The 16,857-nt window shown below is 40.6% G+C and overlaps 1 protein-coding gene and 1 long non-coding RNA gene across 9 annotated transcripts in view; one reads left to right on the forward strand and one right to left on the reverse strand.

Annotated features, from left to right (window-relative positions):
- Positions 1 to 1,399: 1,399 nt before the first annotated feature.
- LOC137197235 (uncharacterized) lies at positions 1,400 to 4,222 on the reverse strand. The gene is made up of 2 exons (XR_010931372.1): positions 4,133 to 4,222; positions 1,400 to 2,464 (listed from the first exon to the last, which is right to left on the reverse strand). It is a non-coding gene; the product is annotated as an uncharacterized lncRNA (long non-coding RNA).
- Positions 4,223 to 4,351: 129 nt separating this feature from the next.
- The window catches only part of akt3a (v-akt murine thymoma viral oncogene homolog 3a), a 55,531-nt gene continuing 43,025 nt past the window's right edge, over positions 4,352 to 16,857 (forward strand). For 6 of the 8 annotated variants that reach the window (XR_010931369.1, XR_010931366.1, XR_010931370.1 and 3 more), the window contains exons 1-2: positions 4,482 to 4,842; positions 8,576 to 8,997. Coding sequence is in view for 2 of the 8 variants with exons in the window: in XM_067610506.1 (XP_067466607.1) it covers positions 8,952 to 8,997 (46 nt within the window). In the remaining 6 variants the exon portion in view is untranslated. The other 2 variants (XM_067610507.1, XM_067610508.1) reach the window with 2 other exon arrangements.

Raw genomic sequence — 16,857 nt, forward strand, 5'->3', positions numbered from 1 at the left:
TGCCACAAACCTCAATCTATTATCTACCTTTTAGAGCATTTCTCTCTCTCACACACACAGACACATGGAAACCTAACATGCTTGAAGTCCACAAATATACACCATGTGTTGCAATTGTGTGTGTGATCATGCACTGATGAGCAAAACATACCTAGAGGATCCCACCTTAACATGGTGCTCTTCTACAGCTGATCTGACTGACTGGACAGATTCACTCTTCCACTGCAAGGATTGTTCATAATGACGCCTCGTGGGGACACAGAAAATAGACTAGTGGACTAATTATAAGATTACTGTTTATCCAAGTCCCTCTGAAATGGAGGTCACGTAGAGAATAACATATCAGTGCCTATACACTGAAAAGAAACTGGATGAACCCAAATATTTCATACAGCACACATGCTATGAATAATGCATGTATTTGTATGCTATATTGACTCCCATTTGCATTTTTATTCTATCTATTAATTTGAACTTTTACTGAAATGCTATTATTGTTATTATTGTTGTTATTATTATGACAATATTACAGTACAAGCAAAGAAGAACAAGCTCTTCTACATTTGTCTTTTACTAAAAATCTTTTGTAACATTTCTTTTGGAAAAATGATTTCAAAGCAACTTGCTTCCTTATTTTCATAGTTATTACAGTATATTTTGATCGATTTCCCCATAGAACATCATTAATATGCAAACATACAAACATGCCTTCTCCAGATAAATACAAACTTTGTCCCACTTTAAGTATGAGAAAGCTGACTATAAGTGATATATCTCAACATATAGATAGTTTTTTGACATTAAGAGAGGGTTTTATTCTAAATGATGATTCATTAATTAATATTACCAAATCTCAGAGAATACTTCCACTTTTAGGTCTGACGGTCATTAAAAAATTGTTAGTATTAAGGTGGAAGCCCCACCATTAACTACAGATTACCCATAATTAGACATTATCCAAGGCATTGAAGACAGTTAAAACTAATCTATATAACCCAGATTGGGAAATATTTTCTGTGATTGCATAATAACCGATAATGAATGTCATAATGTACACAGATAGACAATGGAATGCTTATGTTAGAATAATCTGTTGAATAATAATGTTCAGTATTACAGATGTATGCAGGTGCTGATGATTAACATAAGGACACAAAATGTTCCTGATAAATTTGATCTACCCTCCAGTAATAAAAAGTTAAGATTTTATCACAAAAAAAAGACATTAAGAGAGGATGGTTTTCAAGTGGCAGTGTGGCCAGGAGAGCATGGATTCATTTAATTACCTTTACAGACACATCTTCATTGGGGAGATGACTTAAAAATATCTACATTATGTTATTATTTTTTCCCCCGTCACACTTCTGTAGGAAGCATAACATTTTATATGAAACGAACACATGAATTAATTTTTATTTTCGTGTCATATCATTAAAAATGATCCATCCTACATGGGATTATATGACATGCAATAATACAACATATAAATAACATCTTCCAGTGATTGACATTCATGTTCCAAACAGAAAACAATCATTGCTGCAAACCACATACTGTATGTAGTATGGGGAAAACATGCTTTACACAGAAAAAACAAGCAAACAAAAAAAGCAATATAAACGGTAGACATTTTTCTTAATGACCAGGCATAGTCCAAACACTCATATCGAGCAAAAATGTCCATGTGACAAAGTGTTTTCATCATTTCAATATCTTCCATAAGGAAGTAATCACTTTTAGTAAAACTAAAAGTTAAATCCCAACACACCGGCAGCATAGCCCAACACAGGGCAGACACAGGCTTGGTAGAGTTTAATAGACATGGAGAAGCCAAAATCATTAAACTTAGTTTTACCTATGACTTCACCTAAAGCCGAACTAGCAGTGTTGTCCTCATCAAGACAAAAACCAAGATGTCTATAGGAATTTATGTACTCTAAATGCTTATCACCAAATATGAATTGGAACTTACTTGTTTTATAAGTGTGTAAGTGTGTGTGTAAGTTACAAGTAGGATTTGTTTTGTGTGTGTGTGTGTGTGTGTGTGTGTGTGTGTGTGTGTGTGTGTGTGTGTATGTCACAGGGACACGTCTGGCCACAGCAATAGCGACAGAAGGGCTCCCCTGTGTTGTCTTTTTCCTTTTCAAGCTGTCTCTTTACCCCCGCCTCCCCTATACACACACACACACACACACACACACACACACACACACACACACACACACACACACACACACACACACACACACACCTTCCCTGGCTGCTGGTTTCTGCCTATGGGCTGTGCGCAAAAGGCCAGCTGATGAAAATATGTGTGTGTGTGTGTTTTTGTGTGTTAAGAGAGGCCAGAACAGTACACACACATATATTATCTGACACGTTAGGTCCACCTGTGTCTGCATTCTGTGCCCAGCCATGGCCCCATACCTATACCCTCTGCTTCTGCTGCCCGACTCCACACCATCTGGGGAGAGAGAGACAGAGAGAGAGAGGGAGAGAGAGAGAGAGAGAGAGAGAGAGAGAGAGAGAGAGAGAGAGAGAGAGAGAGAGAGAGAGAGAGAGAGAGAGAGAGAGAGGAAGGAGAACATAAAAGAGAGCAGATGAGGGAGGGCATCATTGGGCCAGAAAACAAAGAATCTGCATTTAAATGTACATCAATATATCACTCTTAAATGAAGAAAAGGAAGATGGATTATAAAACCAGACCTCACCATCACCCCAAATACAATATAAGGGCAGCTGACCCTGCTGGCATAAAACGACCTGCTCAGGAATTCAGAAAATGCATTGTATCAACAATCTGAGCCTAAAATGTCCACTGAAAGTTTAGATTTACGCCAGACTGATCAGCTGTTGAGTAGCAGTTTCAGTCATATGCTAAGCAGCTGTCTGATCCTTCCGGCTGCAAACAGCATTTACGATACTGAAAGTTGCGGGGATGTCGGACCCTTCTGTAAACATTCTGCTCAGCTGCTCCAAAACTACTGTACAATATTTCTTTGAATATGTAAACAAGTACACAAGGAACTAAGGGAAAAGACAAAACAAAAAGTTCAGTTTCTTCACTGACGTAATTCCATTGACAAAAAATGACATTTAAATTTTACATTGCTCTGGTAACTTTTAAAGCAGAACACCATTAATTTTACACACACAGTCATGAGAAGCACTACTCAGCCTATAGAACAGTTGTGTAGTGTCTTCTGCGGCTCTGTAGGAGCTTTGTATAGTCTGAGAAAATAACCCCTGATTATTTCATTAGGGGTTATCTTGGCTTAAGGTTTACATCAGAAAGCCTGCATTACACAACGGAGGTGTGGAGTTTGAAAGAAGTGGGCGTTCACAAGCAGGCACATTAAAGGAAATGCAGGATCTAATGTTTTTGGATCTTGACTCTTAAGAGTTCAATTTTGACCATTCTTTTTTATAATTAACTTTTCTGTCCTCCAACTTTGTGGAATTGCAGCACAAAAATGCAGGCTACCCCTTTAATAAACATTTGCCTGTATTTGAGTTAATGTAATGAGGTACAATGTATTTCACTATTTCATGATGTCTTCAGTTTTGGAATTTTATTAACACTATAGCAGCCAACTTGTCCGGAATAAATAATTTGGAAGTTTATGCTTGTTTACTTTTAAGTCAAGTTGATTTTATTTATATACATGTAGCCCCTAATACAAATCACTCAAAGGGCTTTACACTACAGCATAAGACAGTTGTTACCAACCGTCTTGGTTTGTGACCCCTTAAAATAAAGCCAAGTCAACCTGGGACCCTTCGTCACATGTTGTATTGTCTATCAGTTAAATTGTCTATTTACTTTTTTTTTTAAAAAAGCAAAAACGTTTTGAATACTTCTTCTAGCACTGCCAATTCCAACATTTAGTTAGAGAAAGGGTGAAAACAAAGCAAGACATTTTGCCTGGGGCCCCAAATCACTTAAGCCGCCCCTGATGAAGGGATCTTATAATGATCAGTATGAATAAGAGGAATGATTACGGCAAGAAAAAAAACTATTTGAATGTTCATTTGGGCACATGATTATTATTTTAAAACACAAAAATTGTGAACTTATCCTTTAACTTGTAATCCAGCCCTTTCCCATTGTGACATTACTACTTTTACTTACTGAGTATCCACAGGAACACAGTAGCCTACTTATTCCGTCAGTGTCAACCACAAGCCTGCGGTGCATGAGCCTGAATGTTTTTACTCTACTCTAACTACAGGATCAGACCCAGTTAAGGCCTCTTCCTCCCGTCTGGCTACAGCAAAATCGCGGCTTAAAAAACACCTGATTCTCGCGATGGTTGGCTTATTAGCCGGCAGACACACACACACACACACATACACACACACGGGATGTTGGGAATGGGATGATGAGAGAGCTCTACAGTGGAGGACAAGCAGACGCCGAGCGGAAACCGTTAAAACCGAAAACAACAGGACCAGGCGAAACGGTAGGATGTGAGTGTGTGTGTGTGTGTGTGCGCGCGTGTGTGTGAAAGAGAGATGCGTGTGTGTTTGTGTGTACGCGCGCGCGCCTGTGCACGAGAGAAAGGGGTTTGCCGTTCCTCCGAGGTGACGTCACGAGTTTTCCTGAAAGTCAAAACAACCGTTGGATGCGGTAACGGTCAGCAGTCGTGTAGCTTCTCGGAAATCCGTTTGGTGACGCTTTTAACGATCATTTCTGAGCAGTTGGCCGTTGCTGGACAGTTTAGCTAAGATTTATGTTGCTCACTCAGAAGGGAGGAAAGAAAAAAACAATATATAGAAATATAAGTCGAGCGGTTTATGAACAGCAGGTGCACGGGGATACCACCGCACCTGCCGCTACAGGTAATAATGTTAGCTAGCCCGCACTGTTGTGACAGTAAACATGACACAAGCGCCGCTAAAGCCAGCTTGATAATGTGTGTTTTAATGTCGCGATAACGTTAGCAAAGGTGGGGGCGGTCCTGTGTTTGGCAGGTCACTTGGGAATAATGCTTGGTCCTAGGTTGAGAAGTCTGCGTCCCTGTCTCGAATAAGGGTAACGACAGTTTTCGTAGACCGGAAAAAAATGTAATGTTTTTCTTATTATTGACACGTTTTTACATGTAGACAGTGTTTTGCGATGCTAACATGCAACATGCGTCAGCTTGACAGCCAGTAAGCTCAGTGACGTAGATGATGCAGTGCTGCTAACTGTGTCTTGCTCATCCATGCTACTCAGCAGCATGATCAACATAACCAACATTTTACACCTCCATATTCATTCCAGCAGCTAGATAGACTCAGATATCACTCATATTTGCAGCAACGGTTGTGTCTGACAAATAATATGTCATGTTGATTTTTATAGCTGCTATAGAGAGAGAGAGAGAGAGACAGCAAACTAGGCCTGGCTTGATTTGTGACTGCACAAGTGGTCATATGAATGATTAAAAGGATATATGACACACAATAATGATGATAATTATATAGGCAGTGTTTATGATGCTTCTGCGTGGGAAAGCCTGTGATATGGGCTCAGTAGCCTGCTTTTTAGTCTGACCGAAGTGTGTCTATGTACCACTGAGTATTGAAAACTGTTAAGTACTGTGAGCTGGCAATTGATGTTTGGTCAGATTTGTGGTCTTGTTTGTTTACTTTTTCATTGATCAGATAGTTCCTGGTTTAGACCAACATTTGTTCTTGTATAGCTGCTTCTGTTTACATGGCAATGACAGCATTTAACATTAGGAACAAGGAGATTTGCAGTAAAAATATGCTCATATTTCTTAAAGTAAGGTATTGAAAACTCACATACTGCATCAGCAGAAGTATCTGAAGTTTCCAACAATACTCAGCCCAACATGTGATATTTCACATGTTTTCAAAACCAGTGGTTTTTTTATTGGTCGAGGGAGGAAGACATCTTTAGCTCTACAACCACAAACCTGCCGTAGACTGTTTTTCTGATCTTTCATCTGTTTTTCTTTTTATATGGAAAACTGTTGGCAGCATGTCAACAGCATCAGCTTCAGTCCTTTGTCAGTGTCAACACCGGATGTACAGAGGTTTTGTGTGGTCACACGTGTTTTGTCAGCACTCACAGCCCAACACACCATCACTGCATTTATATGCATCAATACAGTGATGGTGTATTGGGTGTGAGACGCGGTTTCGACAGACAACTGAAAATCGTGGCTGAAACGCATCCTGTGTTAGCTGAGTCTAACACATTAGGTCCTGCCAAAGGCTGGCGGGCATTTTAGGAAGAGGACTGTGGTCTCACCGCTGTTGATGTCAGCCAGGGTTTGTATGAGACCACAGTCTGGGGTGAGGAGGGGTAAAGTGAGGTGAGATGAGGTGAGCTGTCCTGACAGGAAAATGGGAGTAAGGACCACTCCTCCTTTTTCTGAGCTGATTTCAAGTGGAATAGTGGTCAATAGTATCTATGGACATTACAGAAATTTGAATTTCTAAACTTATTAACTTTTAAACTTATTAAAAGTTTCCTCTCTGTACATGATCGAATTAAAACGCTACATCAATTGTTTTGCATGTTTTAGCCCATTACATATAGTGCATCCTGTGCTACTTTCCAAACCGTTCATGTAGGTTTATAGATTGATTATCTCTCCCTAGGTATCAGTTCATGATAATAGTATAAAAATCAGCATTCAGAAGACTTCAATTTTTCTTGGTAATCCACCAAATTGAATACTCATTCTTCTCCTTTCACTTTATACAGTATTTTAGTATATTAATATACAATAGACTGTATTTAAAGATCTTTATATACAGTCTACAGCAGTGATGCAGTTGCAGGTAGGGCTATGGCTGGTAGAGATCTAAAACATGTAAACTTCTGGTGTGGTCCTTTTTAAGATAGAAAAAAAAAGAAAAAACAAATGAAAACTATAAGTAAACTTGCTGGTGTCCTGTCAGAGAGGATATTTCAAATGCTGCTCTAAAGTATTAGTTTATGTTTTGCTCCTCTTCACTACTGTAATCCTAGCAGAAACCAAGGAGTTGACAAGATTTATATAAAACAAAGTGCAAAAGAAGTTTTGCTTGTATTTGTTTTTTCCAGTTGCCATCCATTATTACCTTGCAGTCTTGCTTCATACATCTAGACTGATTAATAGTGGGTTAGCTGACTGTCTGGTCCCTGCCCTCTTTCTTCATTTTCCTCCATCTCTCTCTCCATTTCTCTCTATTTCCTGTGATTCTTTGTTTCTTTTCACACTATCTCCCTTTCTTGTTTATTATTATTTTTTGCCCATGTCGTTGTCCTCCTATCTGGAATGAAATATCATCAAATAAATGTTGTCTGGCAGGTGCTTCCCCTGGCATAGTTGGTTCAACATGGCACTGGATATCTCCATAGCAACAGCTGCCCTGGTGACAAGGGGTTGCCTGGACATTTCTGCTCCTCTCCTCTCCTCTCCTCTCCTCTCCTCTCCTCCACATGGCAACTAAGCATTTGAAACAGACAAAACAAGACATCACCAAAGAACTTCCACTGGTTTTGAATACTTGAAATTTGAGGAAATTGAAGCTATATTAAAATACTGTAAACTAAGTGAAACTATGAGCTGAGCATTGTAGCAGCCCTTGTAACCAAGAGCTAAAATGTGCTGTATTAGTCTGTATTTGCGTGTCTGGTTTAAGATCGGTAACCCTGCCGTTGCCTTAACAGCGGAAAAAAGCTCTGTGTCACCTACTAGGATGTGCATGTGTGTGTGTGTGTGAGTGCGTCTGTTCCAGCCTTCGATATGACGCTGCAGTCCCTTCAAGTGTTGGCAGCAGTGCAGACACTAGCTGATGTGAATACTGATTTCTGGCTAGATAGCTACGACTGCTAGCCTAGCCGCCGTAGTGCTGATCTCCATTCAAGCTGAGCGGCGTATAGTGTTGATGCGCGTTGTGTAATACAGTGTAGTAGGGTGCATTTGAGGTGAACGCGGCAGCTATGCAGAGAGAGAGAGAGAGGGGAGGGAGAGCGGGAGTGAGACGACAGAGAGGTGCAGAGATTTGGGCAGAGAGAAAGAGAGTGTGAGAGCATCCCTAACTGCCGTTGTTGCTATTTATAGCCAAGCCCTACTCCACAGTCCTGAGATGCTCTCCCACCTCCCACATACAAGACAGACAAATCAGCCTACACACACACACACACATACATACATACACACATGTCGACAAAATAATTTGACAGGTAGAAATACAGCAAGCACAGGAAGGTAGACTGGCTTTTGCACACAGCACAACCTGCCCACCAGAGGAGAAAATATCTATGAATGAATGAGAGGTGGAGCTCAGTGATAGTTGTTTGGCAATCAAGGTCAGTTTGTGCTTTATCAAGAGCTCTGCAATAATTCATCCTGTTTACCAGAGAGAGTGTTAGCAATAGAAAGAGGAACTGGGTGTGTGATTGGGTGGAGGGAGTGTTTGTCCTCACAATAACTAGTTGTTTGTCTTGTCAAATTGTATGAAAGGGCTTTAGAGAGAGTGAAGAGGGGAGAGAGGGAGCAGCAGAGGAAAAGAAAAATAAATCCATGCCTTCTTTTTTCTTTATTTTTTTTCTCCTTTCACTTCCTTCCAGGCTGAGTCACTGCTGGTGAGGAGGAAGGTCTGGAGAGGGAACGAGAGAGGAGGAGGAGGAGGTGGAGGAGGAGGGGGAGAAGAAGAAGAAGGGAGGGAGGCAGGGAGATAAGCCACAACAGGAAGCAAAACGACACACACACGTACACATACACACCGCGTGTTTGTGTGTGTGTGTCTGAGAGAGAGACTGCGCGAACGAGAGGGTGAACGGGAAAGGAAGGGAGGGAGAGTGACGCGGAGACTGGGAGAGCCGGCCCCCCCCTCCTCTCCTCCTCTCCCTCTCTTTCTCTCCTCTCCTCCTCTCCTCCCCTCCTCCCTCTCTCTCTCTCTGTGGAGCAGGCGTGTAGCGGCATCAGACTCGGCGTGAAGGAACCATGAGCGATGTCACCATCGTTAGAGAGGGATGGCTCCAGAAACGGGGTAAGTACATCCAGTACTCTCTTCTTCTGCTGCCCTGCTCTCTGCCTCTCTTTTCTCTCCTCTTCTTCTCTGCCTCTTGTCTAGACTGAGGGCCTGGCCGTGCCTGTCCACATGTGCCGGTGGGAGGATGTGAGTGTTTGCGATTGAGTGTGTGCGTGTGTGTGTGATCACATGGATGTCTGATTATCTAGTGTGCGAGTGTATATGTGTTTGCCCTCACAGGGATGTGTCTCTTTATTATAAGCTTGGCTGGCTGTTTGTTTGCTAAGCCTCTATGTGCTTCAGTCAGGTTGTGTCTAAAAAAGAGTGTGTGCATGGGAATGTGCATGTATTTGTATGCACAAGTGTGTGTGCAGTTAATAACATCTACGAGGCCTGTGGTCACTGCTGGTGCATACTGTTCTGTCAGGGTAGTATGTCTAATAGTCTGTGAAATCAAGTTAGTTCTGTCTCTCTCAGGTATTATTCAACGTAGTAGTGTGTTAAGTTGATAGGAAATTCTGAATGGTGTTACTGGGAGTCATATGACACAGGGTTGAGAGGTTGGTTGGGGTGGAGTCGTGGGGGGTATTGACAACACATCCTGTTTACAGTTTAAATAAGAAAAAGAATGAGTAATAGTGGAAGAGCATGTAGCAAAGATAGTACTTCCCTTTTCTCAGACACTCATAGCTTATGTTCAGTGAGTGGTTGCTGCAACAGGTGAACTGTCATTTGTTGCTGGGTCAAACTGACCCAAAAACAGTCACAAAGTGTTACAGGTTTCTCTGTGGCTCTGTGACGACTGCAGCACTGTCTGCTATACCCTTTAGGGCTTTTTATTTTTTTTAACATACTGAATATTGTCCCCGAAACCACAATTTCATGGGGTCGTGTGTCTGCTGGTGCTGGTTCCTTCTGGCAAAAATGTATCTGTGTGTGTGTGTGTGTGAATGTGTGTGTTTTCAGAGAGAGAGAGAGAGCTTCAGGGGTAGAACAAGGGGGATTTCCAGACTTTTAGGCCAATGAGCATCATCCTCCTGACTATGTGATGGTGTCTAGGAATGTGTAACACAAACTGTTGAACAGGAAGTGACATGAATACACAACAGACAGCAGGCTTCTGGGTAATGTAGGCTAGCACTGTGGCACAGCAGGAGAATATGTTGGACACTACATGAAGTGAAGTGGACGCTCTCACACACACACATACACAAATGCAGTACACAGTCTTTACTGCCGAAGTTGAGGGGAGGATCTTTGTCTATGTGTGCCAGCATGCCAGTGTGATCCTCAGACGGTCGTCTGTGCATATTAAGAGGAACACATCGCCCCCAGTCACGACGCAGCGCTACCAGTGTTCGTCAGTGTGTGAGAGAGAAAGAGATAGAGGTTGTGGGGAAGGGTGGGGGGGGGGTGTTTGTTTGTGTCAGGAATATGAATGTTTGTCTGCATCATATGCTAAATCTTTGTCTGTATTTGTGTGTGTGGAGAGGAGCAGGGTCGGGGTGCTGACTCACTGTCCAGGTCGTGATACAGCAAAGACTGCAGTCTTAGTCATTAGACAGCTTTTTACTGACACGAAACAGCAAGAGAGACTGAGAAAGGTAGTGAAACCTACACACAACCACACACACACACACTCACACTAACACACAAGGCTTTTGTACTAACAACATTACATTTAGTTGTGTTTTGACTGTCTGGAAGGCCCTGTACTTTCTAACTCTTCTTCAAATGATGCACATTGTTTGGCTTTGAATTGAGTGACACAAAAACAGAGACACAGAAAGAGAAACTAAAAAGACTGAATGAGTGACTGAAATAGATGGGAGGAGAACAGAGAAAAAGTGTGCAGTAGATCTCTGTATGAAAGAGATGTTCATATACTTCTTAGATGTCTCTAATTAAATCAATCATGAAAAACTTTTTCATAAAGTGAGTGAAAGAGGAGTACCTAAATATCTGGTCCGAGCTCTTGTGTTTTGGTTTAGGTAAGTGATGATGGGATAAGTCAGGGTAGTATGTTATCTTCATTCCTCTTCAATCTTATAATTAATCATTTTATGTTAAATTAATTGGTTATACGTTCTTTCTGCAGTACTCGTCTACAACAGCTGTTAAGTATATGCTTCCAAAATGGTACAATTTTGCTGCCAAATTAAATAATTTAATGGTAATTAGATATAGAGAGGATAGAAAATGTTTATTTTTTTGTGTTCTACTTACGCAGAGATGGTCTTAAAGTAAGCAGTCAAGTCAAACGTGTTAGTCATCATTTTATAGATGACTTGATGCACCACAGAGATTTATGTTGACGTTATCGTAAATTGTATGCTCAGGGCAACACACTCATACATAAATTTCACATGTGCTCTACTGAAGTGAAGGTCTGGCTGTTCATGACTTTTTGTATGCTGCTGTTCAGTTTACAGCTCGCCTATGGTAAAGACTTGCGTGTGTAATATGATGCTTTAATAATGCTACTGTTTCGCCAAGATTTTATAGTATAAATTCTTCAGCATAAATGTAGCCATAACTCAATGGCTATCTGGAATCTTATATGTATATATATGTGTGGATTGGATTAGTTAAAGAATAAATAGTGACTGCACAGTTGTGGTGACTCTAACCCTAACCCTTCATGAGATGGTTGATGTTCCTAAAAATATATTTTGTAGTGTATCTTTGATTGTTTTTTTTACTCTTTATCTTTCGTGGTCTGACTAATGGGTAATAAAGTGATATGACTTACTGATTGAAAGAAAGTGTTTCCCATTCATAGCACAAAGTATCAGTGATGACTTCTAGCTGATGCACCCTCATGGGGATGTTCTCCTCTGCATGTTTTATGAAGGAACTGTGTGTGTTTGTGGGTGCGAGAGTGTTTGTGTCTTGCTTTTGTGCGACAAGCCACAAACCATTAGAATAATTGGCCAAACATGACAGACGTGTACGGCGCAGCGCCACACACAGTAGACTCAGTGATCAACTTACACATGTCAGTGGATGCTGATCACTGGCAGTGGTGTGTGTATATGTATTGTCCTCAGTAAGTAGTGTATGTCCAACAGCAATGACTTCAGGAGTATAGAAGTCATCATTTTATAGTTGATGACACTAAAACTCTGTATTAAACATACACTATAATGTGCAATTTCTGATCCACAGTAAGTGGTCTGAAGCTGTATAAGTCTAGAGTATTTAAAACTGTCAATAGGAAACATTTACACAGAATAAGGAAGGAAGTAACACTTTCCTTATTTTGGCTTCTGATGTAAAATGTAACAAGCTTAATGTTCTTTTTTTAATTCCTCCTTCTTTCTCCATTCCTTTTAATCCAGGTGAAAGTGCTTCACATAGAAACATAGTTTCAAGTGAAATGCATGTATGTAACCATAGCATAGAAACAAACATTTCTACTTATCGTATATGACCTCAAAGGCTGCTCATCACCAGCACCTAATTGTCATCCTAGAACACAAAGACAAACTGCAGGAACATCACTTCTGCAAAGAACAGTACAGTATGTCCTCAGATGGCCGAGCCTCTCAGTACTCACTTTCAGTACCCTGGCGATGATTTCCTTCCTGTCTTCATTAAAGCAGAGGAGAGACTGTGTTCGGCTGCATCAGTTTTTTATTTTTGGAAATAAGGAACAGTGGATATAAAAGAAAGCCAACAGACTTGCAAGTTAAACAAAATAAGCAGTGTTTGGAAATGTGTTGTTCTTTTCATGATGATAAAGATTGAATGATTAAAAAGATACATTGAAAAATCTGATGGATAGATTCAAGCTACAGGTGCTTCGGAAGCACATTGCAGTGTGTTTGGGGGTGAAAATCAGATGTTGCTCTGCTTTCAGTTGACAGAAGTTACAAGGCTTTTTTTATTCCACCTTAAAAATCTGAATCTGAAGTTCATTTCCGCCCAGGCCAGGAGTTTACCTTCTGTCAGCCCTTGTGAGGCCACAGAGGTCACAGTCAGCCACTGTAGTCGAGGATACTGTTACCTCCACCAGCATCAGCCCACACAGCAGTCAGCACAACAGATGGCCAGGAGGGAGGAGAGGAGGAGAAACACTGAAGGAGAGAAACAGGGAGAACACAATCATCTTTTCTTTGACACTTTCTGGCCTCCAGAGGTGTTTCTCTGCAAAAGCTACTAATCAGATGAGATTCAGCTATGTCAAAGTCTTGTTACTGGCTCGTTTTTTTAAATAATGTAAGATCAATGATTCTTTGCCTCTCCGGAGGGTTTAAGCACTCACGCATAAGTTAAAGTCAAGTGGATGTTGTGCATACTCTTCCTTTTACAGTTGTGTTATTTGGATTCGTCATGCATCTTAAAGAATGTAAGCTATTTAAAAAAAAAAAAAGAAGAAATAATTTACTTGGTCTATGTAGTGAAGTCAAGGCTTCTGTTGTTCCCTAAATGCAACTTCTGAGAAATACCACTTTTTTTCTTGAACTATAGGGAAGTTCAAACAAAGTCTCACATTTACATGATCACTAGTTCAGTTTCACTATTTGTTTTGTACAGTTACAAATACATATCTTACTGGTGGCTTAAAATAAATATATGAAATGTGTTTGAGTTCTGAAGGCCTACTAACTAGGGTCTATAATCGCATGTTAAGCTGAAGGTACTCTGTAACAAATTAGAAACTCCACTACAAATACCCTCCCAAACTTTGTCAAACACAGAGGTCATCTAATATTAGAATCAGCATCTCAGTAACTGCGTGTTGTATTTTATTTCACAAGGATTACTCGTTGTTCTTCTTCTGTCAGTTCAAGAATCCTGATGGCTGCAGTGGAAATTATTATTGATTTCTTTGACAGCATTTTGGTTAAAAATTCAAGCGGCTCATGGGAGTTATGGGTACATTCATATTGACATGGTTTTGTATTGGACATGATGCAGTTTTAGATTGCATTGCTGCATCCCACACAGTGACTGAAATGTTTGTTCTGCAAGCCTTGCTGTGGCTGTGTTACAGCTGTTGTCTCCATATCTTTACATTGTTTGTATGCGCATCACATCCATGTAGAATTCTGATCACAGTATGGACCTTAGCACTTTCATGTTCATTCAGTGTGGAGACAGTCAGGAAGTGGCTTCATTAGATATTCAATGTCTTCTTTTATGAAAATCCTTTTTTTTTTTTTTTGTCCCGACCAGTCACTTAATGCATCTTTGCATGATCATACGATAGACATTGAGCTGAAATGCGAAGTAACTCACCCGTCCTCTTTATATTTTCCTTTGGGAACTGTATTAGCTATACTGTATACGTTAGACTGCTGTGAGGTTCATTGGGTGCAGTGCAGTGAGGCAGCCATCTTGGCTCAGTGAGTTCAGTGAGTTCAATGTTGCTGGAGGCTGGCTGGCTGGCTGGATCAGGTGGCAGTGCCAGATCTCTGATATCAATCACCAGCCGCTGCTGCTGCTGCTGCCGCCACCACTGTCTGCTGCGTCGCCCTTCTCTTCTCCTCTCCTCTCCTTTCCTATCCTCTCCTCTCATCTCCTCTCCTCTCCTCTCCTCTCCTCCACTCTTCCTCCTCTCTCCTGTCTCTGCTGTAGAGCCTGTCAACACAACTCACCCCTTTTATTGCAATTCACGTTCCCTTTCTCTCTGTCTGTCCCTGTATCTCCTTCCATCTCCCTGTATTCCTCTTTCCATCCCCTCTGTTTCTCAAACTCACATGCATATACAGGGCAGTAGCAGACAGGCAGACAGTGCAGGCTTTGTTATGAATGGCATCCTCTTGCACATCCGGAGGAAGTGTACGCTCCAGTGTGGCTTTACAAACTGTCTCCATTGTCCTAAGAATGACTCACTCTACACTGCAGAGAATGGCAGTCAGCCAGACAGTCAGACAGACAGACAGCACATTGCAAACAGACAGACTAGTCTGCAGAGCCTACAGACAAACAGCACAGGAAAGACAGGCAGAAAGACCGATAGTTTGTGACAGATACAGCCAGCATAGAACACAGGCCAATACAGAGGAGACCTGCAACTAGCGGGTACAGACACAGACTGAGAGACAGATGGGTAACATACACACAGACAAGCAGCAGAGAGTGTGTCACCTTTGTTTTCAGTCTGAATGTGATTTTTTTTTTTTGTTTGAATTGAGAGAATAAACCTTGAAATTAAATTCCGCTCCAAATTAAAGTTACACAAGGCAAGAATTTTATGCAAAAACACACCTGTCTCATCTGATACCATCACAAATTCAGGCTGCAGAGAAGAATGTCTTCTTCTTGTGTTCTGTATGCAGGAAATCTGCTCCATACGCTGGAGGATATGATAAATAAAGTGCACAGTATGAAACTAAACAGTGGTGAGCAGCCTCTCCATTAAAAAAAAAAAAAAACAGACTGTATTTTCTATATCTATTCCTGATTTTTAGAACAACTTTTGACAACCAGTCAGAGAAGAGGCGTGAAGAGTTTATAAAAGTTTCTGACAAAGTCGGATTCAACAAACTCTCTTAAATGCACAAATTCGTAAATCACCTGTTTCATCCTGATGAATGCCACCTGTTCATGAGTAGGTGCGTGTTGGAGCGATTTGAACATAATCGACGACCCTAAAGTTGCCATATGAATTTATTCTGCTCCATTTGTGGATATATTTTATTCACAAAAAATGTTACTAAAGAGTAAAAAGAATACAGCTGCCATTGATGTCAGTAGAGCGGCATTGTACTGTGATAGAAATAAAGCAAGAAAAATGTGTATGTTCCATTAAAGAACGAATCTATCCTTATGAGTGGTTCTTGCATGAGGCCCAGTGTGTCAGAATTACTTTCACTTGACATTACATTGAATATGTTTTTCCAGTTGTTTAAGATACATTTCCAATTCAGCAGTTTTGAATGTTGTAGCTTGGAATTTTCCATAAACTTATGGGTACTCAGATAAATTCAGGAATATACAGTATAATGTGCAATTTCTGATCTATAGTAAGTGGCTGGAAGCTGTGTAACTCTGCAAACTCAGTCAGTCAATAGGATCAGTGGTAAGTGGTAGGAAAAGGCCACACAAAACAGAGAGATGGATTAATGGATGGGTGAGTGAATGAATGTAGAGTGAGGCAGTCTTGTATTAATGAATGAATGGATCAATGAATGGAGTGCTGATCACTGCAGAGGGAAAACTTGGATAGAGGAAGAGAGAAGGGGTGAAGGAAGGAGAGGTTGAGTAATGGGATTAGTTTGTAGCTCAGGATCATTAAAGTGCTGACCTCGAACATTTGATCAGTCAGGATGGATGTGTGCACATGCATTCACACATACATTGTACTACACTATTATTATTATCATTACGAGTATTTAGATAAAAAAAAAAGTGGAATTTCAGTTTACACTTTCAGTTACTTTATGCAGTGATGAGTGTGATCTCAAGCAGTGTTTGGACCAAACATTTTGTACTGTATATCATCTGCTGCTACTGAATAAACAAATAAACAAAATTAGCAGAGAAGGATGTTGTTGCAGGTTGTAACAAATTTATGCTTCACTCCTTTTTTGTAGTTTAAACTAAACTTATTAGACCTTTTTGTTTATTGTTGTTTGTAAAACGCAACATACAGATAGTTTTTTAGGATTCCTGTAAATATTGTTATATTACCTCATTTGTCCTAATGTAGCCCACCATAAACTGTGTATGGATGCATCATAGATACATACAGTAAACACAAACCTCCTCCTCTATAATTAAATTTATGAATTCTGGGATTCTCGCCCATCTCAGTTTCCTCATCAACTGGTTTCTCGCCACCACTTTTCCACAAGCAACTCTTAAATGTTTCCGTAGTGACCTATGGCCATGCATTGGCTTCAGCAGCTCTGTCCTTACTTGACAAAG

Source organism: Thunnus thynnus, chromosome 14, assembly GCF_963924715.1.
Source record: "Thunnus thynnus chromosome 14, fThuThy2.1, whole genome shotgun sequence".
Classification (NCBI taxonomy): Eukaryota; Metazoa; Chordata; class Actinopteri; order Scombriformes; family Scombridae; genus Thunnus; species Thunnus thynnus.